We start from the raw sequence: 25,531 nt of genomic DNA, 5'->3' as shown, positions 1-25,531 counted from the left end.
ATGGTGATAGATTCTGTCCATCAGCCGTAACAAAGGGACGCCCTTCAAGTCTGTTCTAACCAAAAAGTACTGCTGGTAATTCTTAAAAAAAAAAAAATTCCCCTAAATATTTTCAGACGTGAAGAAAAATGTTTGAGTTGATGCTGCAGTTGGCTTTTTGAGTGTGGTAGCTTGCCACACAGAATCCTTGTGTTAGCTTTCTGTCATGGATTTGTCCTTGGGGAAGCCATTTAGTATTTAGAGTGTGCCTCCATCTGTGAGATGATTGTATTTATGGAGATATTTATCCAGTGGTTCCAATCTGTAAGTTTGCATCTGTGAGTCTGATTTAGTTGATTTCCATACATGTACAGATTTAATACATTTCCTGGAATATTCCACAGACTATTTATTAGTATGATTTTTTGTTCTTTTTATTCTGCCCTTGTAACTCAACCCCTGTAGAGAAAATGATTAAATAGCACTTTCACCCTTTGGAAATATTATTAGATTTTGAGTCTGGTGTTATTTGTTGAATGTTTTAGTTTCAGGGTTCATTATGCTGAATTTTGTAAAGGCATTTGCTGAACCGAGTACATTTTAAAATATGGTAAAACCTAAGAGAGAGTATTTCAGTTCTTTCTACTTATTTGAGCTTTGAAAATACTATTAAACTATGAAAAATAAGAGACTCAAATTTTTGGAAATGAAAGTGGCAAACACATGAGATACTTTGTGATCACACTTTTTTTATAAAGAATAAAATTCTCAGGGCGCCTGGGTGGCTCAGTCAGTGGGCGTCTGCCTTTGGCTCAGGTCATGATCCTGGGATCGAGCCCCGCGTCGGGCTCCCTGCTTCTCCCTCTGCCCCTCCCCACTGCTCGTGCTCTCTCTCTCTCTCTGTCTCTCAAAAATAAATAAAATCTTTTAAAAAAATTTCTCTATAGTTGCAGCAAGGGCTTCCTTGAAGAAGCAGATCTTAGTCATTCCTTGATTTTCTGAGTGTCAGTTGGGTCCGACTCTGCACGTGGATGGTCACAGTGGGTGAGACAGGACTTCTGCACGCCAAGCCCATAATTGTAGAGATGATGTCTGTACAGAAATAACTGCATCACATGAAGTTTTATAACACCAATAAGAGTTAAGCACTATAGGAGTTTAGATAAGGGGAGATCGCCTATTGGGTGTCAAAGGTGAACTTGAAAACTGTTCCACACTGATCATTGTCATTTCCATTTCTAATAGAGTTTGGAGAGTGACCAGAACTTAAAACACCTGCTTAACCTATGCCTTTCATTTGGTTAACTGAGAGAGTGACATAATGGGTAAGAGTAAAATATCTGCCGTGTCCTCAGTAAGCGTTACCCATCATTCTGCAAAACTCAGGCCCATCCTTGCTCCTCCAGAAAGCCTTTGCTACAAACCAAGGTGTACGCGTTGCTCCCTCTTTATTCCTCGAGAAGCCTCAGCCTGTCGTTACCAGAGCACCCATCTGTAAGATCAATTTCTAATTGTCTCTCTCACTGGAGTCCCTTGAGGTTATGAGACATGCATATTCCAAACCTAGCACTATTCCTAATGTCTAAGGCTCATAAATTTTTGTTGAATGAATGATTGAACACAGCAAAAATTACAGTCGGTATAAGAAAATGGGTACAAGGTTGATAACAGTGATGGAGAGAAATGGATGAATTCACGGTCTGTTTTGAGATAGAAGTGACAGGGTTTCTTGATGCATTGGATGTGAAGAATGAAGGAACGGATAAAGCGTACTTGAGGAAGTTGGTGATGCCGTTAATGATACTCAGGAGCCTGGAGAAGAGTAGGCTGTCTCGCACGTGCTGTTTGAGAAGCCTGCTCCGCTGGAGTGGAGATCTCAAACACGCAGTTGCATGGGAGCCTGGAGCTCAGAGAAGAGATCAAGTTAGGAAATATAAGTCCAGAAGTCCACGTATAGTTGATATTTAAGGCTACATAGCTAGGTGAAATTGCCTTGTGAGAGAATGTGAGTGAAGGAGAGAGAGAGAGAGAGAGCCCAAAACCAGTCTTGCCACGAGCAATCCAGTGCTGTGGTCTGGGAGAGGTGGAGGGGCTAGCAAAAGAATCCAAGAAAGCAGGAAAAACTAGAGGGAACTTTCTCAAGGGATTGCCAGTTGGGTCAAATGCTGCTGAGGGATTCAGATGAAAAGTGAGAAGTGATCATTGCATTTGGCAACAACAAGGTTGGTGACCTTGACTCTGCAGGGGTGGGGTCTGGAAGCCAAGTTGGAATCCGCCCAAGACTGGGAAGTCAGGGAGAAATCTGTAGGAGCTACATTTTTGAGTAGCTGCCTTAGCGGGGTGGGCATGGTGTCTTTCAGCATCACCAGATTATTTCATCAAATTCCGAACTGAACTCCCACACTGTTCCTCTTCCCAAGTGTTCCATTATTAATAGACTCACGTTCCTCCAGCGGTGCAGACCGGAACCTCCACGGTGAATGTCCTCCTCTCCTTCCTCCGCTTATCCCCATGGGAGCAGTTGCCGGGACTGTTGAGTCTTCTCCATAGCATTTTGCAAACCAGACCCCTCCTGTTCATCGCCCTTGCCACTTAAGTTGCTCTTCCCAGGCACTAATTAGCTCTTCTTCAAACTCCTCTGTAGTTTCCTGAGTACTCCCTGCTTTTATTCTCCCCCTTGTCGGTAGATCTATCCATCACAGCTAGAATGCTCTTCCTAAAGCACAGCTTTGCTCCTGCTAGTCTGCTAAAAATAAAACCAGATCCTTTTAGCCTGGCACTCAGAACCCTCTACCTTTTTAACCTTGTCTCCCACATGTTTCTCTTCATTCAGCCCATTGTTCTCAAGTGTTTGCTCTTGCCTAAATCTATAACCTGCATCATCTGACCTTCGTGCCTTCAGTCTCACTGTCACGTCTGCTTGGCAAGCCTGTCCCTCTCTTCTCTTCTGTCGCCTGTACCTCCAGATGCTTATGATCCCTAATAAATGTGAGGTCTGCCCTAAAAACCAGGAAATTTCAAGGCTTTCAGTGCCGCTGCTTTACTGTATCAGTCCTTTCAAAGTTCCCTGACACTGATTTTTCCTTTACACCATGGTTATCCTTCCCTTCGCTACCTCAGCCAGTGTTCCTTTTTAGGCAGTGGGTACGGGAATGATTTCCTGTCTGGAAGGAAGTTTCTTGGAGATTTTACTAACAGTGTGGGTCATGATATTCCGTAAATAGAGGACACTGACACAGGGCGCTGCTAGGCTTCTCCCCATTTCCCGGGCAACACCTTCCCGTTGAGGTGACGGGGCAGCCCAAAGGTTGAGAGGTGAGCACCCACCTCCTAATGAGAGGCAGCTTTCCTCCATTGGGCAGCTACCCATCAAGGAAATAGATGATTTGTCTGGCTTTTAGTTGTTGGGATTTGGGGATTTGGGGGTAGGAGTAGGGGGAAACGTCTCTGAGATTGTTACTCTTGAGTTCCAGCTTTTTAAAACAGAAGATGCCTTTTGGGAATTTTGCTCAGTGTTACACATTCTAAAAGACAGAAAGCCAGCATGTTCTAAAGCTCCTAATCAGAAAAGAATTACTCATTAGAATATGGAACTGAGGGCTCTGTCATCCCTTCCACCTCTCAAGGGGCTTGGGGAATTGCTCCTGGGAGGGCATCAGTGAGAAGCACTTCGAAGGTGTCTTTGCAAGATGTTCTCTGACAATCCATGTTGCCTCTCAGGTATTTTCAGTTTCATCCCATTATTGGAGGATAAAGTAAGTTTTAGGCACGTTTAACTTGTACCTAATTAATCTTTCAAGAATGAAGTGGCACTGCTGGCTGAAAGGAAACAGTTGCATTATTTTTTTTTTTTTTTAAGATGGGATTGAAAATAACATTCTTTGTCTCAGTTAACGAACTATGTTGCTGGAGCGCTGTTAGGAGGAGTCGGTGTTTTGGAAAAAAGGAGTGAGGTGACCGTCTGATTTCAGAGCCTTTCCTTGGCTGTGACAGGAGTAATCCATGCTTGGCCTCCCAGCAGGCTCATTGCCCGTCCCCCACCAGCTGTTGATTGCAGTCAACTATTTTGGAACATGAGGGGTATTGTAATTAGTGGTGTGGAAAACTGACTTGCGAATTCAAAACAGCCCTTGATGTTTAGAAAAACCTAGAGTGCAAGTAAGAGATAAATGTCTCCTATTCTGAGTGGGATAACAAGCTTTAACTAAATAAACTCACCTCCTCAATAGTACTTCTTATCAGTACCGATAAAGAGGGAAAATCTAGTTAAAAAATTAGGAAAGAAAACCTGAAAACAACTTACTTTTTTGTCAAAAATGTTTTGTCTTATGATTGTTCATCTATTTTCTGCTGCTGTACATTTCCCCAGGAAACTTGGTGTCTCAGGATCCTTAATTGACACTGACAAAATGACAAACCAGAGCATGTCCTGGAGGCTTGGCCCTTTTGTGTCAGGATGAGCTGTGGACCCCAGTCCTTTGATATGTGCTTTCCTCTTTCACTTAAAAGGGGAGATAACTGTTCTTACTCTGGATGATTATTAACCAAAGATCTCAAAAATCTGTTATTTAATATTGAGCCAATTGTTAAGTGCTTTTATAAATTGATTCTTATATGTATGAGATGATTCATAACTGGTATTGAAATGCTTTTTGTGGGGCGCCTGGGTGGCTCAGTTGTTAAGCGTCTTCCTTCGGCTCAGGTCATGATCCCAGGGTCCTGGGATCGAATCCCACATCAGACTCCCTGCTCCATGGGAAGCCTGCTTCTCCCTCTCCCACTCCCCCTGCTTGTGTTCCCTCTTTCACTGTGTCTCTCTCTGTCAAATAAATAAATAAAAATCTTTAAAAATAAATAAATAAGTAAAATTTTTTTTTTTATTGTTTTAATTGTTTAAATTCTGGTAGAATTTTTTTAAGCCATTAGTAAAGTAATAGCAGAAAAACTGAAAAATTGTATTGGTAATTTCAGTTACTTTAGACTAATTGTATTGGTAATTTCAGTAAAGCATGTGGGAACATCCAGAAACACTACTCTGGGCTTTTAAAGTATATGCCTTTTTATTATAATATAAGAGCAGTTTCCAGTAAGAATAGATTATTTTAAAATTTACATTTTCTTAACAGATAAAAAAACCCCAGACTCTTAAATACAGAGAACAACAAACTGGTGGTCGCCAGAGGGGAGGGGAGTAGAGGAATGAGGGAAATAGGTAAAGAGGATGAAGAGGTACAGATTTCTAGTTATAAGTAAGTCACAGAGATGGAAAGTACAGCTTAGGGAATATAGTCAATAATATTGTATTAATGTTTGGTGACAGTTGGTGACAACACTTACTGTGGTGAGCACTGAGCAATGTGTAGAATTGTTGAATCATTTATGTTGCACACCTGAAACTAATATAACACTATGTACTTATACTTCAAATAAATAAAATTTACAATTTTTTTTTTCTACAGGAAGGAACTCGAAACCTTCAAAGGTAATTTTGTGTTTAATTCTTCACTTTAAAGTAAATGAGAATTAATTGATGTCAGATGTTCTGTCTTGGTGATGAACTCATTCCTTTTTCTTTAAATCAGTTTACATCAAAAAAAAAAGTTTACTTAATCCTGTTTTTGTAAGTTTTATTTAATCACAACTGGTTTTGATATCCTTTGAGCTATAACACATATACTAAGTGAAAGTTTCTGCTGATGACCGTTGCAAGTAATATGTTAGGATGGCATAGTCCTAACTTTGAGGTTGTTGTGAATCCTAGTTTGAGAAGATTCTGGTTTCTCGTGTGCACAGTCTGGGCCATGTGGAGAGGGCATGGTGATAAAGAAAGAGATGCGATCGATCCATCAGTCACCTGAACTTCCAAAAGGTGTTTGGTGCTGGGTCCTGCCCTGCCATTGTCTTGTAACTTTGGATAAGTCTCTTGCCTTATTTTATTCAGGCTTGGTTTCTCCACCTGTAAAATGAGACGCTCTGTGAACTGTATTCTGAGATACCAAAAGCACCCCGCATTGCCTTTTCATTTTAGGGACCTTTTGAAGGTGGGGCACTGGAAAAATAACTCCAGGTCGTGTTGACCCTTGCTGGTCAAGGAAGAGCACTAGTGCAAAATAGAGAAAACCACAAACTCTCCAGCAGCTCCGAACCCTTCCAGCACACTGTTTTTCAATTGCTGATAAGCAATTACTCAGAGAAGTCAGTGTTCTCCGACAGACTCATCCCAGTAACTAGGAAGGCTTTGAATTATTGCCTTTTATAGTACACATTAAACTAGTATTATGCTTATTGTATTTCACATAGAAGTTAGTATTGACTAAGATTTACTGAATGAGTAAAGATTGTCCCGTTTATCATTTACAGTTGAATTGTGTATGGTCTGTTTAGGTGTTTTGGGAAAATGACTAACCTTCAAGATAAAAGGTATAAAGACTGTTCCTGCTGTGACTCTAATTGAACAGACTTGTTTTGGCTGGAAGATCTGTTTACCTGAGTACAGTTACAGTACAATGATTGAGTTTGTGGCTAGTTTGCTGAGGGTAATGTTAAGTGATCATGTGATAGAATGTGTTCTCATGGTTATCATTATTCCTAATCAGTTTGTGCACCAGGACTCATGTACGTTATTTTCCATCCGTGGTTGAAAATAAGATTTGAAATCCTCATAAAATGTTCTTTTCCCTCTCATTCTTTCTTTTTGTAGGCTAGCATCTTCTTATATAACATTAGGAGAAGGAAAAAAGCAATCAAGTTAATACTGAAAGACAGGCAGGGACACAGATGATGCAAAATGTCAACTTCACTTCATCTCAGTACTGGAGCCTTTCCCCCCCCGGTTTTTTTTGGTATGACAGTATTCACAGTAAAAGAAGAGGCCAGCCATTTGTAAAAAGTTTAGGTAGTGTTACATATTACTCAAGAGAATAATTCAATTAATGCTGACATATCTCATTTATACACGTGTGCCTAATTATGGTATGGCATGTAACGGCGCATCCCACCCACCCATAAGCCAAGTAAAGCTCTTATGTTTGAACAAACTGTAAATTGATTATTTCATCATATCAAAAATTTTTAGTACCAATATTCATTGAAAATTCTTTCCTCCTGAGGGTTTTGCTAATATTTCAAAAGCATGAGTAAAAGAGAAATGTAACTGTTCTTTCAAGACATTCACCAAGGAAGGAGGAAAAAAGAAAGGAGAAAAATCATACAAATTTTAACAGTTTCTTATTGTTTGAATGTTGTCTTTGGTTTTCCGATATAGGTTACAGGAAAGCAAAAGATGTTACTTTGTCTAATTGTTTTATTCAACTCTTGTAGTTGTATTTGGAAGCTTTTTTTTCTAAGTTGGTAAAAGGCTAACTTTGGGGAACAAAAACAAAATTAGTAACCCTCAAAGATAGTGGTACAGATCAGTATCATCCCCGTTCCGGATTCTTCCTCTGTACCCCACGGATGTTAGTACATTCCCAGGTGCCGTCTTGTAGCACGGCTCTACAATATTATTGAGACTGGCTATTTATTGTTCGTTTTTTAAAATATTAGCAGGAAGGTTTTCTCTGTTCCCTGAATATTTCTTTGTTTTTTGTTTGTTTAGAGAGAGAGAGCCGGGTGGGGGTGGGGGGGAGGGACAGAGGGAGAGAATCTTAAGCAGGCTCCCCGCTCAGTGCAGAGCCCGACACGGGGCTCCATCTCACAACCCTGAGATCATGATCTGAGCTGAAATCAAGAGTGAGATGCTCAACCAGCCACCCAGGCGCCCCTCCCCCGAATATTGCATTTTTAAAAAACTTTTAAATGATAGTCCCTTGAATATTAAACAATAGAAAAAGGAGGGTAGGATTTCAGAAATCTTTAATTTTTATTTTCAGTGGGGAAGGAATTCCATTACTGTAAGCATGTGTAGAGTAAATAAGGTTTTCACAGTGCTTAAGGACATAGGAAATTGGCCATGAATAGACCTGTCTGTTCATTAGGCATTATTTATCATTTTTCCATTTTAATTTTAAAAATAGATTGTCATTCTTGGGGCGCCTGGGTGGCTCAGTCCGTTAAGCGTCTGCCTTCGGCTCAGGTCGTGATCCCAGGGTCCTGGGATCGAGCCCCACATCGGGCTCCTGGCTCAGCGGGGAGCCTGCTTCTCCCTCTGCCTCTCTCCCTGCTCATGCTCTCTCTCTCTCTATGTCTGTGTCTCAAATGAGTAAATAAAATCTTTAAAAAAAAAAAAAGATTGTCATTCCATGTATAAATCTAAAAAATCACTCGTAAGATTTTTAAAGTATAAGTCTAGAAATATTGCGCCACTGGATTGGATATTGCTCGTGCCTCCATCATTCCTAATTTAACATGGCTTTCTATGCAGACTCATTCTATCTTCACTTAAGCGCCTCACCAAATTAACCATCGTTCTCCATAAGATGTACCGACTGATACCCAGAGCATGCTGAATACTCAAGGCTGATAGGTACTCCCCAGTACACCCAACTACTTTTATTTCCACTACTTGCATTGAATGCTCACCCAGGGTGAGTTGTTTGCTCTCCAACTCATTTATACTTGTTATTATAATCTGCAGTTCAATTAAATATCAGAGAAAATGATGAAACCTCAGTGTTAAGGAGAACTGTTTGTAAGAAAACTAAGTTGACAGCTTTGGAAGACTTGGTATAGGTAAAATAGGTAAATAGATTTTAAAATTGCTGCAAAAGGTAAAATTCAGAATTAGAAAAGAATTGGGAAAAAATAATAAAAATCCTGAAAGGTTCCATACATGGATAGTTTCAAACATCTTAAATTCCTGCTCTGCTTTTTAAAATAGACTGGAAATTTTATTCACGGTAGTATGGTAGCTTATGCAAGAATTTTCAATCAGTGGATCTATGCTCAAAAAATTCACGAATTGAAGTATGGTTATATTTTATATTAAAGTGTTTGTACATGTGTTTTTAATGGATTCCTATATTAACTGCTTTTTTAAAAATTAAATTACCGGGGCTCCTGAGTGGTGCAGTGGTGCTTCCCTACTCTTCATTTCGCCTCAAGTCATGATCTCAGGGTTGTGAGATCGAGCCCCGTGTTGGGCTCCATGCTCAATGTGGAGTCTGCTTGAGATTCTCTCTCCCTTTCCTTCTGTCCCTCCCACTTGTGCTCTCTTTTTCTCTAAAATAAATAAATAAATCTTTAAAAAAAATTAAATGACCAACATGGGATCCAGTTGTGTGCTATAAGAGGATGTCCATTGTAATCTCTTTAATATAAAATTACCCAGCCATGTCAGAAAGGTGACAGTGTATGGGGCGCCTGGGTGGCTCAGATGGTTAAGCATCTGCCTTCGGCTCAGGTCATGATCCCGGGGTCCTGGGATCGAGCCCCGCATCGGGCTCCCTGCTCCTTGGGAGCCTGCTTCTCCCTCTGCTTCTCTCTCTCTCTGTCTCTCATGAATAAATAAATAAAGTCTTTAAAAAAAAAAAAAGAAAGGTGACAGTGTGAAGATATGCCAGGATTTAGGAGTTAACCACTATCACAGTGAGTGGATCATCATGAGAGGATGTGGGCAAAAGCAGCTAAGGCCAGCCTGATACGGTGTGATCACAGTTATGGTTCAGCTATGGAAAGTGAAGCCAAAGAAGGACATAGGGCTGGAGTGCTTAGAGAAATGGAAGACCAAGACAATTTAGTGATAAGGAAGGACAGAGAGGAGGAAGTTTAAAGGAGAAGTGGTTAACAGTGATATAAGTAATGCAGAATGGGGAAATCCCATTGGATTCGACAGTGGACAGATTGTCAAATTGGTAATTGGTCATCGGAAAGAGCTATTTGTAAAGGGAGAATCCAGATTGCAAATCAGAAAATGAGAAGTGTTATGAGAAGTTAGCATACAAAGGTGATGTGAACTCAGTATTCTTTCAAGAATGAATGGAAAGAAATGAAAAAGTAACATGAGAGAATCAGGGTTAAGGTCAAGGGAGAGGGTGAAATTGAGGATATTAAGGAGTTGAGTAAGATCCTGGAGAAGCTGGAAGGCAGTGATATCCAGATGAATTATCCTTGGAAAGGATCCAGGGACATCTCTTTCCCTGAAACCTTAGAGAAGGAAAGATGCCTGGTAATATGGGGAAAAGCTGACATGGAGGGAAGAAACAATTTTTTGAGAATCCATTTAGAGTAAGATGGTCTGAATTTTGCAGGGCTAGGCCCAGAAATAGAAATAAAAACTGAAGCAAATATGCTGGGAATTGGGAGGACGCATATAGTGGATCAGCAGTGTGGTAATCTTGGAAGCCAGTGAGAGCATGGTTAAAATGCCTGGCCATGGAATTCAGGCTAGCAGGGAGAGGCCTGACTAGACCAGGAAAATAAGCAAGCTATGAGGCACTGGGGATGGTGTGCACCATAAAGATGGAGAGCATGGCAATGGTTGAGGTAGATCTTGGGATCAAAGATGGAAGTTTGAAATCTTAGCGGTGGAACAGTTTCCCGTGATGACGATCGCAAAATTTGAGTAAAAATAGAAGTCATAAAATGTAGAGGTTATCTGTATCAAGAGTTCTGACGCCACTGGGGGTCTCACGTGTTTGGATGACTCTTGGATGTGAACTGTAGATACTTCTGGCTTGGCAGCCTTAGCATGCTATAAATCTGGATGTATGATGTATGGTAGATGGTAAACTTGGGTAGCATTTGTAGATTCCACCCAAGAGTTAGCTTAACATGTAAGGTACGACTGTCCAGCTGCCATTTGGCAATATTGAAGTGATGGAGACTCAGGCTGGATCATACAACTGCTCTCTGTCCTCAAGGAGCTAAAGCGCTGGGATAAAGCTTGTAGGATAAAAAGGCAGATACATACGTTTAATGTAATGTAAGAAATATTATAATAGAAATAAGCACACTAAGGCAGGAATAATGGACTACTTAGAGAGAGGCCGCGGCACTTGAGCTGGATCTGAATGAGGAATGCTTACCAGGTTGGAAAGGGTAATAAGGACATTCCAGAAAGAGGAAAGAACAATTGCAAAGATGCAGAGATGTTTATTTCGAGAACACAAGTTAAGATTTAACTTCTTGTTCAATGAGGGAACTACAAATAATTTGTTAACAGCTAACGCATATGGTGTGTGGGGCAGAAGTAGTGAGGGCTGCAGTTGAGATGTAGGCAGGGACAAATGATACACAGCCTCAAATGTCACAAAAAGGAGTTTAGACTTTTTCCTTCGGGCCAGTGGTCTCCAAGGAGGGATGTGACTATGCAGAATAATAGGAGTAGAGAAGAAAACTGGGGCTTCACTTGTTTCTTTTTTATGCCTCCCTTTTAGATTGCAGTTTTTGTGTATATTATATAATAAACTGGTACAGGAGTTCATGTATGTGATAGATAAATATACAAATCTGGGTTACATGTTAAAGGTTTTTAACTCAGGGTGGAAGTCCATGGTAAGGGAGCTTAGAGGAGGGTTCTATTGTAGCTGATAGACACAGGGTAGGAGTGGGAGAACGCTAAGGTTTATTATGGTCGTAGAATCAGATGTGCATTATAGAGCAAGTGTTCTGGTGTCACGTAGATCGGTTGGAGAGCAAATCTAGAGGAAGAGATTTGTTGGAAAACTGAGAAAGATTTGGATTGAGGGTAGTGGTAGATTGGAGAGAAAGACACTGGGTGGAATCAAAAGACTTTTCTAACTGCATGGGGTTCCTTCTTAGACTTCTGGCTAGGACATTTGCACACATAGGTTCTTTGCATGCACCAAGCAATGTGATACAGGTCAAAACAGATTTGGGAGGGAATGGTAGTGAATTCGGCTGTTTTTTTTTGGGGGGGGGGGTGATAAAAGTATCACTTTCGCAGGCAAGTTCCCCATAACCTCACATGGTATCCAGTAGATTGAGAAATGGTTTTATCATTTATCCAGTAGATTGAGAGATGATTTTCGACAACAATTTTATTGAGGTTTGATTTGTGTACGAGAAGATTCCTCCATCTTTAAGTGTACACTTCATTGATTCCTACTAAATTTATAGAGTTGTGCAGCCATCACCACAATCGAGTGTTATGGCATCTCCATCCCACACAGTGGTTCCTTTCTGCCTGTTTGCGCTCAGTACCCGCTTGCCTTCCCAGGCCCAGGCCGTCAGTAATCAATGTCTGTCTCTATCAATTCACCCTTTCTGGACATTTCATATAAATGCAATCATACAATTTGTAGTCTTTTTGCATCTGGATTCTTTCACTTAGTTTTAAATTTTTGGGCTTCATCCATGTTGTAACATTGTTCTTTTTTTATTGACGAGTTGATATTACACATACGAATACATTACATTTTATTCATGCATTTACCAGCTGATGGACATTTGGATGGCTTCCAGTTTGGGACTGTTATGGATAATGCTGCTATAAACTTGCACGTGCAAGTCTGTGCGGGGACATATGTTTTCATTTCTCTTGGGTATATAGCTAAGGCTGGAGTTTCTGGGTCTTAGGATAAGTTTAAATTGAACTTTTTAAGAAGCTGTGTGACTGTTTTTCCAAAGTGTCTGCAACATTTTCCATCCCCACCAGCCACGTGTGAGGGTTCCAGTTTCTTCCCTCCTTGCCAACACTTGTTATCATTAACTCTTACATTTAGGTCTGTGATCCATTTTCTCTCCCATGATCCCTTTTGAGTTATTTTTTCTGTTTGTGGGATGTAAGAGTCTAAGTTGTTTTTTTGTTGTTGTTTTGTTTTTTTACATATCTGTATCTGGTTGTCCCCGAACTGTTCTTCCGTTGGACTTTCTTTTCCCCCATCGAATTGCTTTGGTAGCTTTGCAACAAAACCGTGGCCATAAATATAAGCGTTTATTTCTGGATTCTCAATTTTGTTCCTTTTAGTCAGCACCACACTGCCTCGATTACTGTGGCTTTGTAATAAGTTTTGAAATTGGGAACGATGAGTCCTCTAACTTTGATCTTTTTAAAAATTGGTTTGACTATTTCAAGTCCTTAGGAGTTCCATATAAATTTTAGGATCATTTTGTCAATTTCTTTAAAAAAGAAAGAATGCCGGGGTTTGGGTAAGGGATTGTGTTGAATTTATAGAACAATTTGGTGAGAATTGCTGTCTTAATATTGAGTCTTCCAATCCATGAACAAGAACTGTGTCTCCATTTCTTTAGGTCTTCTTCGACTTTTCTCAGCAGTATTTTATTTTCCATCTATAAGTCTTGGACTTTTGTTAAATTTAGCCCTAAATATGTTATTCTTGTTGAGTGAATTCTCTCTTGGTCATACTAAATTTGAGGTGTCTGTGAGACATTACAAGTAGAAGTGTCCAGTGGGCCCGTGGACCTTAGGAGAAAGATCTGAACTATACTTGGGAGTAGTCTGCATATAGGTAGGAGGGGAAGCCTTGGAGAGCAGACAGAATCCACAAACAGATGACCATGGATAGAAATCTAGGAAGCGCTACCATTCACCGGACAGAGAGAAGAAGAGAACTTCAGGTGACCCTTGGACAATACGGGCGATAGGGGCACTGACCCCCTGTGTGGTTGAAAATCTGTGTAGAACTTTCGACTCTCCAAAAACTTAACTACTGTAGCCTGTTGACTGGAAGCCTTACCAATAGCATAGTCAATTCGCACATATTTTGTATGGTATATGTATTATATACTGAATTCTTAAAGTAAGCTAGGGAAAAGAAAATGTTATTAAGAAAATCATAAGGAAGAGAAAAACACATTTACAGTGCTGTCCTGTACTTATTGGAAAAAAAAATCACATGTAAGTGGATCTGTGCCGTTTCAAACCCCTGTTGTTCAAGGGTCAGCTGTGGTTGCTTATCGTGGAGGCTGAGGACGGTCAGCCGCAGAGGTGAGGGTTTGAAAATTAAGCAGAACATTTCCAGGAAATGTCAAGAAGCAGCGTCCTACTGTTGTGGAGAGGGCAAAGAGAAGGGTCGCTTAATCTGGCAGTTGGACGCCGATTGGTGGTTGGTACTAGGAACGGTTTCAGCAGCAGGGGTGTTCACATGTGAGGGGGGAGTGGAGACCAGCCGGTGGAGGATCAGGGCATGAGGGGAATGTTCTGCCTTGCTCACCACCATCACCTGGGTGCTTGGCACATTGGCAGTTCCTGAATATCTGAATGAATGAGAGAAGTAGATACAGTGCTTTCAAAAGCAAAGGCTCCGGAGGAAAAGGAGAGGGTAGAGGAGAGGGTTAGGTTCAGACGAGGAATGTTTTTTTAATGTGTGAGAAACTTGAATCTATTTGTATGAAAAGGGAAACGCGGCTGTAGAGACAGAGAGGCTGAAGATGAGGGAGGGGGGCTGGCAGAGCTCTGACTCAGAGTAGACTGGAAGGAGTGGGGTTTCGAGCATACTGTTCTGAAACAGGAAGACGGCTGACAAGCATTCATAACTATTGGAATTGTGATGATTTAAGATACTTATTAAAAACACATAGCACACTCTAAGCCACTGGTTAGTGTTGCTGAATTTGAAGACAGCTTTAGGCTAAATTTATGTTAAAAATGCAGTGGGGGAAATCTAAAGATACCTTATGTGTTCTGAAATGAACTATATTCTTAATCGTCATTTTATTACTTTCTGATAGTGCGGTTCCTTCTCTCTTTTGGCATATCATGAATACATCTTTGTGCCTAAAGGACAGATTCACATGAAATGAGTGTATTTTCAGCCCCCACCCCCCACTGTTGAGCAGCATTTGGTACGGCCCCAGATCTGTGCATACATCTTTGCACGCCAGAGCCCCGAGAGCTTGCATTTGGCTTTTACAGAGGCAGTAGATTCCGATACATGTCTGCTTAAGCCATCAGCAGAAAACTAACAGGCTTCCTACAGTCTCTTTGGAAAAACCTGTTCCTGTCGCTCCCTTTGTTCTCCATCTCCGAAGATGCACATCAGGGGAGCTGCCTGGTAACTGGAGCGTTCACTTGACCAGCACTGAGCTTCGGTTCACTTGTTCACTTTTCACATCCATGTCATCTCCAGGACTCACCGAAAATAGTCAGAGGAATCCCTGTAGGTGGAACTTTATTTTATGTTTTTCCTTCACTGCTTTTCTTTTTCATTTTTACCTCCATGCTTGAGTACATTGCAGTGTTTGCATGGTATACAGATGGTATGTTACTAAAAAGCAGAAATTAAATTTCAGTTTGATTGGAATCTTCAAGCAGTACATGCTAATGAAAGCATGATTAGTTTCTTTATATTACCAAGTAATAATTACCAAACTAATAACTAAAACAAATAAATTAAAAAATGTTGCATGGAAATCTGGGACTTTGGATTTTATAATATTGTGTCTTATCCTCCATCAGGCGAAATATACCAGACAGTCATTCATATGAGGCAGCGTTTATATTAAAAGGTAAATATAAAATACCAGGAAAGTCATGGCAGCTATTAGAATAATGAGTCCAATTCTTATGGTACAGCTCCATAAAACTAATTCGGCATCCCTTGCTGCTAGTGTGTGCATTTTGCAGCAAGCAGTTAATATAGCTAAATATGTGAGCCCTAGCCAACGGTGGAAAGTTAAAATTCATCCTATGTCTACTATATGGGTTTATCTAAAATGGCTGATTTTCCCAATGGATTTTGAAAATGTCATAATGCTTCATACGGCTTTAAAAAATATGCATCCTTTTCCTGATTCTGCAGAACTTCAACACACCTTGTATCACTTGTTGGCTGGAGGCCATGGTTTTCGTGATGTCTATATGTGGCATTTTTATAAATACATATATGAGGATACTAAACTTGTGGAGTTTACTGCAAACAATTATACCTTAAAACTAATCAGTGGGATTTTTTTTTTTGTTGAGAAATCTATTTATCCATGGAGGAAACTGAATAATTTTAAATAATTACTGCATTTTTTTTTTAAACTCCATATTATGCCTTTTAGGTGTTCTGCCATGTTTATATATCATGCCCTGTCAGAAGCCCACTTGTTTTCAAGGGGAAAAATGAAAGAAGTACATGTTGTCCCGATATCTTATTCCATCATGATTACTCTGTTTTTAGATCACAAATAAGAATAAGGTACATCAGACTTAAGTTAAATGGAAAGTTCCTTCTTTTTCTCTCTCTCTCCTGTCCATCTTGTGTATAGTATTAGCAAAACCCTTCAGGCTTCTTCAGCTTAGATATATTCACTGAAGCAAAATGGTAGCTCAAGAATTCTTTATAAAATTGGAGCATTAATGGAATGAAATTTTAACTTGAGGTATTACCACCTTCTTGTTCATTATTTAATTGTTCAGGAATAAACTGGTTAGAGTGGAGGAAGTGAGAACTTTAGTGTTTATTTTTAAAGTATTTATTTATAGGGACTTTATAATAAATGGCATTTTCTTCCCTCAGCCATACTATCTTAACATAGTTGTTTTAAGAGTAAAGCTTTGAATATAGATACGATCTGGTATTCAATTTTAAAACTTCATATTATTCATTTAAGAAATTACTCCCTGAAAATCTTGCCTTGTTGATGAATACTGGCAAGATTTTTAAGTATCTGCTCTTCTTCCCCCCCCCCAATATATGTATATTCGTCTTTAAAAACCAGGTTTATATCTTAGTATTTAAGTAAAGTGACTGTGTCCTGTAGTACAAAAATATTTATATCCTGTCTGCTAATTTGGGTTCTTATTTTTAAGACCCAGTTGATTCTTTGTTCTAATCCCCTATCAGAAGATGCCGTACCGTGGCATGACCTGGGACTCTCGAAGGTGGTGTTTTATATTCCGGGGGAACTGGAGTTCTAAGCTTGTTTGGGTATTAAACTACACAAAAGTAGAGCCTTGAGTTTAGGTTGTGATGCTTAAATGTTACCTTTCTGTGATGACTTATACTGATGATATACCACCGTTGTATAAGCAGTAATTATAGAATAGTGTGTTGTAGCATTGCATGAGGACAGCTTTGTGTGGTTCATGTATGCTTGATATCATGAATGAATACAGCTGTTCTGTCTCATTACCTTTCTGCCGGAACACAGTATAAACTTGACAGCAAAAATTACACCTTTCAGAAAAGTAAATTCCAGTACCACAAAAAGGAGAGCTCTATGAAAATGTTACCTGTCAGGTTCAGAAAAAGATTTTATATGGAGCTGCGTGATTTCGTGTCAGGTTTTTGTGCCGGAAAATAATGTGTAGGCTCTTGTAGTGGAAACGGTTTCGGGCACCTTCTCAGAAGACTGGTAGCTGCCTGGTGATTTTTAGTGACTTCAGGACAGGGGAGAAGTCAAGTGGCCCTCTGAGCCCTATGCTCTCTCTCTCCTTAAATATTCATCTGACTGTCCTTGTGGATCTGTGCCCATTCCATGAATAAAAGTCTATGAACTTTGGTCAGTTTGACCACAGTTGAGGAATAAAACAGTGTTTACCCTAAGATAAAGGAAGTAACTACAGAAACACTGGAACCATACCGAGGTGTTTACTTCACGTTTCTCTGGTCCTGAAGGATGGAAGCGCTCATATAAGATAACAGAGAAGCCTAAGGTACTTACTAGCAGGCTGCTCACTTCCAAGTCTCTAATCATTGTCTAGAAAACTTACAAAGGAAGTACTGTAGTTGTAGATAACGATGAAATTGAACAGTCAAACTTACTAGGTGAGGATCACTCATAGTTCTGTTAACATTTAGTTGTAATTGAAAGTAAAAGTACTTGTAATGAAAATTGTCTCAGTAATTTCAAAAATGGAATAAAAAATAAATAGTATTTGAATATACAAACTTGACACCAGGATTTGTTCCTTTTTCATTTTGTAAAATTAACGTGGTACAGAATACCAGCTGCACCATTACAACTATCAGAGTATAATCCTATTATTTCTGTTAAAATTATAATAAAGAGAAGGACACGATTAAGTATCTGTAGTATGCTGGCTTATTCTAATATCACAGTAGCTCAATTAGTATGATAGTTACTAACCCGTAAGATGAGAAAATTGAGACTCAGAAGTTCAACAAGTCACCCGACCAGTGAGCATCTCGACAGGGATTTAAACCCAGGAATGTCTGCCCTCAAAACTTGTGTTTTTCCATAAGAGACTCTTAATCATAGGAAACAAACTGAGGGTTGCTGGAGGGGGGGGGAGGTGGCGGGATGGGGTAGCTGAGTGATGGGCATTGGGGAGGGTATGTGTTGTAATGAGCACTGGGTGTTATATAAGACTGAGGAATCACAGATTTATACCCCTTATTATTATACAAATAATACATTATATGTTAATTAAAAACAAACAAACAAACATGTTTTTCTCACTTTGCCACAGCAATTCATGGGAGGTGAGGAAAAGCAGTCAGTAAAAATGAGACTAATTTTCTGTTCCTGTAGTTTTTTCTTTATGTATTGTATTTATAGCTATTTAGCATCTGTGCCACTCTTTTTCAGTACCAGATCAACTGAAATTCACACACTTTAATAGCTAAGTAGCTTATTGAGATTTCATCTTTAACTTCTTTTTTTTTTTTTTTTAAGATTTTATTTATTTATTTATTTGAGAGAGAGAGAAACAGCATGAGAGGGGATAGGGTCAGAGGGAGAAGCAGACTCCCCGCCGAGCAGGGAGCCCGATGTGGGACTCGATCCCAGGACTCCGGGATCATAACCTGAGCCGAAGGCAGTCGCTTAACCGACTGAGCCACCCAGGCGCCCTTCATCTTTAACTTCTTTTTAACTGCTTATTGGTCTTGCTGAGTTGCTCTCCTTCAGTTATGCCTGTTTTTATTTATCTAAATTTTGCTTAGTTAACATACAGTGAAGTATTGGTTTCTGGAGTAGAATTCAGTGATTCGTCACTTAAATACAACACCCAGTGCTCATCACAAGTGTCCTCCTTAATGCCCATCACCCATCTAGCCCATCTGCCACCCACCTCCATCAACCCTCAGTTTGTTCTCTATCATTAAGTGTTTCCTATGGTTTGTTTCCCTCTCTCTTTCTCCTCCCCCTTCCCATTATGTTCATCTGTTTTCCTTCTTAAATTCCACATATAAGTGAGATCGTGTGGTATTTTGTCTTTCTCAGACTGACTTATTTCACTTAGTATAAAACTGTCTCTAGCTCCATCCATGTTGTTGCAAATGGCAAGATGTCATTCTTTTTTGATGGCTGAGTAGTATTCCACTGTATATATACACCACATCTTCTTTATCCATTCATCAGTTGATGGACATCTGGGCTCTCTCCATAGTTTACGCCTGACTGTTTTAAGGACAAATACAAACAAAAACCCAGTGTAAGAAAGGGCACTGGGGGCAAGCTGTTGGATGCTACAGAACCCTGGAAAGATTCCTCTGAATTTGGGATGTGGATTGAGGCTGAAAACAGGACTGAAAGACAGACTTGTGAAGGCCTCCTGATCCCTTCCTTACACTGTAGCTGGGTCTGATGTGAAAAATTGAACTCTTCTGAAAATATAGTCTTTTTACTTCAGATACTGATTTCTACCTAATAGTTTTAAAGGAATTTCAGACAGCATCCACTTTCTCTACTTCTGGAATCCTATCTTAGAAAAACCTTTTCAGTCCTATAATCCAGCATCCTATCCTATATAGAATCCCTTTTTTGGGCAGTTCTGAGGATGTTTATGTAGAGTTGGTTGAACATCCTTATTCTCCATTGACTTTCCTGAGTTTCAGAGTCTTAGTTCTTTCACCTTTTTAACCACAACACCTGGTTGAAGATGCTTTGTTCTCTTGGTCATCCTTTCTGGGCACACTGGTGTTTCAGTACCTTGAAACTGCCATCTTCCATGAACCATGAGACACGATGGACTCTGTAAAACAAACTGAGGGTTCTAGAGGGGAGGGGTGTGGGAAGATGGGTTAGCCTGGTGATGGATATTAAGGAGGGCACGTTCTGCATGGAGCACTGGGTGTTATATGCAAACAATGAATCATGGAACACTACATCAAAAACGAATGATGTAATGTGTGGTGGTTAACATAACAATAGAAATAAATAAATAAATGAAACTGCCATCTTCAGAAATGGTGACTAGTAATGTAGCATTCACTTTTTCACCTGTTCAGTTCATGTGTAACCACAGTGCCCATGTCTTCTTTAGTAGGAAAGTGCCCCCATATATTTTTTTTAATGACTCTAAAAACAAAATGTCTCTATTGTGGACAGTTTACAAAAAGCCACCAAGAAAAAAACTGAATCACTAGTCAGAAGCAATCTCAAAAGTTTTGGTGCACACACACACACACACACACCCCTTCCTTGACTTTGATGGGGGTTATGTCCTGATAAACCCATTCATTGCAAGTTAAAAATGCATTAATATTCCTAACCTAGTGGACATCATAGCTCAATCTAGCCTGCCTTGAACATGCTCAGAGCACTTATATTGGCCTACCATTGAGCAGAACATCTAGTACAAAGCCTATTTCATATATCATTAGCCTGGGAAAAGGTCAACATTCAGAACTCAAAGTATGGCTTCTACTGAATGCATATATCACTTTTGCACCATCATAAAGTTGAAAAATTGTGAATCAAACCATTATAAGTCAGGGACTATGTACACACACATATGTACATATACATACACATAGATATATCCAAAGTTGAGAAAGCATATAAACAATTTTGTTCCTTGTTTTTTCACATTATGACTATTGCCTCATTCATTATAATGAATTTTTTAAAAACACTGTTCTCCTGTTGTTGGAAATTTAGGTAGTTGCCAATTTTATGCTGTAGTTAGTGCTGCTATGCATGCATATTTTCTTAGGGTCACATTTTTTTTTAAAGTCTAAGGGTATCCCATTTTTTCGGTTCTTGGTGTCTATTGACCATTAGCTCTGAGAAGGGTCATGCCAGTTTGCACCTTCACTAACAGTGTGACTGGACTGCTTCACATACCCTCACGTGAGAATTTTTTTCTAATACAATAAAAGTAATATGTGATTATTGATTGAGGTGCAGTGGTGAGATGAAATTTGATTTATTGGTCTTTCCTTGTGAACTCCTCCCTTCATGCTTTTGGCCACTTTTCTGTGAGGGTCTCGGGTACTTACTGATGTGAACAAGACTGTTAACGTATTAAGGGCCTCACATTGTTACCCTGTTTATTGCAGATATTTTTCCCAGCTGGTTATTTGCCCTTTAATTTGTTTACTTCGTTAATTACATACAGAAGTTTCACATTTTAATATATTCAAATGAATGTTTTAAAATTATGTTCTCCATTGTGTTTATGCCTAAAAAGTTTTCTCCCAACCCTAAGAAATAAATTTTAAATTATAATTACTTCTAGTTTATTTTTTTCTTTTTTTCTTCTAGTTTCTATCTAGCTGATTTTACTACTGAACCCTGAACTTATTTTGATGTGCAGCATGAAGTGAGCCCTCAGTTTTTTGCCATTTAGGGCATTACTTTTTTCTGGAGAACAGCACAGGATTATTCCCTAGGTCTGCTGTTGGCTGATTTTAATTGGTCAGATTAGACCCTGCCTGCATGGTGCCTGGACTTGAGCAGCTGAATGTAGCTGAACAAAACCAAACCCAGCCACCTTTCCCGGAGGCCCCGCGTTACCTCGTGTGGGCGGCTCCCTAGAGCGCCTTGCGCACAGACTGGCCGTCCTTCACGGCTCCCCTTCTCTCAGACTGCTCACCTCCCATCTCTCCTCCTTCCTGATCCATTTCTCCTGATTTCCCCGAGGGATAGAAGCCGTCAGAAGGGGACTCGTGTGCATTCCCTCCCCTGACGTTCCCGGCCACCTGCGTCGGCTTGCTATCTGTCTCCCCGCCCCCCTATGCCTGGGGACTGTCCCTGCTTCCAGAGCGACCGTCTCCTCTTGTGCGCTGCATCCTGTCTGCTCTCTCCTCCTTCGGGGCTTTGGCACTTTCCCCCTCTCTTCCTGCATCATTAGCTTGTACCTCCTGCTGCATCAGTCCCAAGGATTATTCTCATTTCCCCGTAGTTCCCTGTCTTGTTCTGTCTCCTTTGCCTCGGCGTCCTTTCTGCTCACCCCTGCGAGATGGCGAAGTGCCCCTGAGCTCCGTCCTTGGACCTTTGCTCTTGCCTCCTGTGGTCCCAAGGCTTGAAATGCCATCTGATGCTAACGACTCCCCGAGTAAACAGCTCCTGTCCTGGCCTCCCCGCTGAAGTCTGGACGGTTCCTGCAGCTCCCAGCTGGGGATCCCTAGGGCCGTGCTCGTGGACATCTTAGCAGCAGCAGCTCGTCCTCCCGCCTCCCTCAGCCTCCCCCGTGTCAGGAAACCTAGGCCAGATGCGGCCAGAAAGTGCGGCTGGGTTCCTCTCTGGCTGTCACACCTCACGCCTGGTTCCTCATCAGTCCAGTCAGCTCTGCCTCTGCACTAGACCCCACACCTGACCCCCTCTTCCGGTCTCCGCCACAGCCTTTGGTCCAGGCTGCACCCCCCCCCCGCCCCCGCTTCCACTCCCACCCACCATCTGGAGGGTCACCTCCTTGCCCAAGACGCTGGCTTCCTGTCACACCGGCAGTACCACCTGAGCCCTTCTCGGGGTTCGTGACGCCCTCCCCACGCAGCCCCTGGCTCCCTCTCTGACCTCTCCTCCCATTCTCTTCCCGCTCCTCCCCTCCGGCCTCCGGCCTCCTGGCCTCCTGCCTCCGCGGCCTGGGCTTCTCTTCTGGCCCTCGCTGCCCTTCTGCCTGGCTCCTTCCTTCCTGCTGCCTCCTCAAGGGTCTCCTCTTAAATCGTGCAGCCTTCTCTCTCTCCCTTTACCTGGCTTCGTTTTATTTAGGATGTATTTTTATTAATTTTTTTTTTTTTTTTTTTGGTCTAAGTGCAAACCTGACATACGTTTATCTGGCTTTTCTCTGTTAGAGTGTCTGTAACAGTGATGGACGCAGCACTGACCCCGTGTTCACGGGCTGAGTGGAGAACTGTGACAGCATCTTACGTCCTTGCTTTCTGACTGGGACGCTTTCGGCTCTGTTTCCAGACATTGCCAGAGCCCCTCACCTGACACTTCACATCCGCCCCTGTCGGGGTAGCCTCGGGGGCTCCCTCATCCCCACAGCCGTGTCTCCCACATGTCAGTCATGTGAGCGTCATTTCTGCAGCCTTTGTCCTGCCCATGCACAGTCCGTACTGTTGTTAACTGATTTTCTGTACATCATTTGGAAGTTGTATTTTAAAAGTATAGTTATTGTTATAAATGGAAAATTAGTGTCCCTTGACACAAGTACAGACTAATTGCAAAAGTAAACACGTAACTATTAACACAGTCCAAGCCCCAGATGACCTTGCCTACGATATTTTGGAAAGCTGAGCCTCAGGATCACAGCTCTTTAACATGGTGGATAAAATTCTTCTCGAAAGCCGTGCTCGCCTCTCCGGCTTCGTCATGTGTCCCTCTGTATCTAGTACGTCACAGTCCAGAAACACTTCATCACCTGCTCAGCCTTTGGTCAGGCTCTTCTCCTCAGATCCATCTCTTCCCCTGCATCCCTCATCTGGCTGTTACACCTTCAACCTCTGAGGGCTGCTCAGTTGCCACCTCCTCTAGGAAGGCCTCCTTGAAAGCAGGTTAGGTAGGTGCCCTTCCATGGCACGCTTTCTGCTCCCATGGCACCCTTAGTTGCCCCCCATCTAATTTGTATTAAACTGTGGTTTTCTGCAGTGTGTTTTCCCACAAAAGTAGACTGTGAGCTCCCTAAGCACAAGGATCCTGCCACACCCATCTGTGTAGGCCTCACACGGGGCCAGTGCCCGCCCGCCCGCCTGCCCGTGCATAAATGGCAGATGGCTGAACCCGGCCCTGGGGGCTGAGCCGTGCATGCAGATGGGACAGAGTGGTCGGGCTTTTGGTTCACGGGTACAGAAGTAAGATTGGCCTGTTTGAGAAGATTGTGAGATGTTTTGCCCAGTGGATATGGGCCAGGAAAGGAGGCAGGGGGTGGAGAGGCCACCTGTGGAGAGAAGTGAGGCCAGCTGCTGGAGAGAAGTGCCCAGCAAGGTGGGCACGCAGCAGGTCGGGTCCGCCTCGGTTGGGTGCCACCGCTGACTTGACTTCTGCAGATGTTTCCAGGCGGGGGTAGAGAGCGAAGTCTCAGCTCCAAGAAGGATGTCCAAGCGGGAGTATTATAATTAGCAGAAATGGGAGGTGTTAAATAGAGAAGGTGGTGGGGGAGAGCGGGCACAGGATCTTCTGAGTGTCAGGAAAGGAAGAGATCGATGAAACACTTGATTTGTGTCTGCAGGGAGCTGGGGAGATGGCAGAGGACGGGGGAAGAATTTGGAGAGCGAGGGTGGAGGTGCGGTGAAGCAAGCCTCCTGTGTATGTGTTAGTTACAAGGCCAAGTTGAAAGGACTTGTTTTTGCATTGAAGTTTTTGGGTGTAAGTCTCCCAAGTATTTGCTATGTACAGGACTTGAGGGCAAAAATGTTTTTTAAAAAACTATTCCCCTAGGAAGCATGAAGCCTGCCTAATACAGGGCTTGCCTAAGAAAATGGGGTTGCCAGAAATGTTTTCCGTACTGAAGGTTTTACAGGAGTACCACCTGCTGAGTTTGTCTTGAACTAGACAGTTTTTTGAGAAGTGTTTTTCTCCTTAATCTATAATAAAGTGCAAAAAGAAAACTTAAGTCACACTGAGAGCTATTTTGCCAACAGGCCGCACAGCCTTGGTGCTCACTTTTCCCTCTCTTTCCTTTCCGGGGGCACTTTGTTAGCGGTGACATTTTTGCTGCCCATTTTGCCGATTCCATTCCTTGTGCCTGAGTGAGACTGAATACCAGAATGCCAGCTACAGCGTGAAATATTACCGTAACGCTAGAGCGCGGTGCGGCCTCCTGCCCGTGTGAGTGATCATGGAGAGTAGTGCGAACATGTAGGGCATGAGCGGGTTATTTTGTTTTTCCTTCCTTTTTCGTTTGCTTCATATGCAGCCTTTTCTCCTGTTGCCCTCAGAGGAGAACGCGTGTGTTTTGTTTTTCCAGAACTGTGGTAAGAAGGTTTATGTTACTGTGTACCTTTTTTTAAACTAAACGCTGGAACAGCACAAAAAGGTATTAAAAAAAAAAAAAAAGGCTCCATGAAAACCAGAAGAAGATATGCCTTTAAATGGCAGATTTGGTTTGTGTAGAATAAACAGTGAAAACATTGCCGTTTTCGGGAATCAGACTGTTGTGCTAGCCTAGCAATATGACGTGCATTGTATTCAGAGAACATACAGCAGAAAATTGTGATTATGTTTATACAATAAATCTGTTTTCACTTCTCTGTTCAGAAAAATTAGTACATATCATGCCATTGTGGAAAGCATTCAATTCAGACCAGAGCCCTCTCGCTCTCCTTTTAAGATTGTACTGAATAATATTAGGAAACTTGGTGACATTCCCATTTTGCTCGAGAGAAATATCCAAGGATCTCACCACTAACTAATAAATAGGTTTGTGTTTTGTCGCGTCCAGGTAACTCCAAGGAAACTCTTCCTTTGAATGGTTAGTACTTCATTACCCGTCTCCTCCCCCACAAACATTTGAGCATCTGGGTGGTGCTGCAGGGTGTTTATTTCCACGGGCATTGGAGAGTGTCAGTAG

General features: G+C 41.5%; 1 protein-coding gene across 3 annotated transcripts in view; it reads left to right on the top strand.

Moving 5' to 3' along the window:
- The window catches only part of DTNBP1 (dystrobrevin binding protein 1), a 122,886-nt gene that overhangs the window by 56,931 nt on the left and 40,424 nt on the right, over window positions 1-25,531 (top strand). For all 3 annotated transcript variants that reach the window (XM_021696943.2, XM_044917344.1, XM_044917345.1), the window contains one exon: window positions 5,439-5,461. In XM_021696943.2, coding sequence (XP_021552618.2) covers window positions 5,439-5,461 — 23 coding nt within the window. The remainder of the gene's footprint in view (window positions 1-5,438; window positions 5,462-25,531) is intronic.

The sequence above is a fragment of the Neomonachus schauinslandi genome, chromosome 8 (assembly GCF_002201575.2).
Source record: "Neomonachus schauinslandi chromosome 8, ASM220157v2, whole genome shotgun sequence".
NCBI classification, from domain to species: Eukaryota; Metazoa; Chordata; class Mammalia; order Carnivora; family Phocidae; genus Neomonachus; species Neomonachus schauinslandi.
The sequence above is the reverse complement of the archived record's forward strand: the minus strand, read 5'-3'. Positions and strand labels throughout refer to the sequence as shown.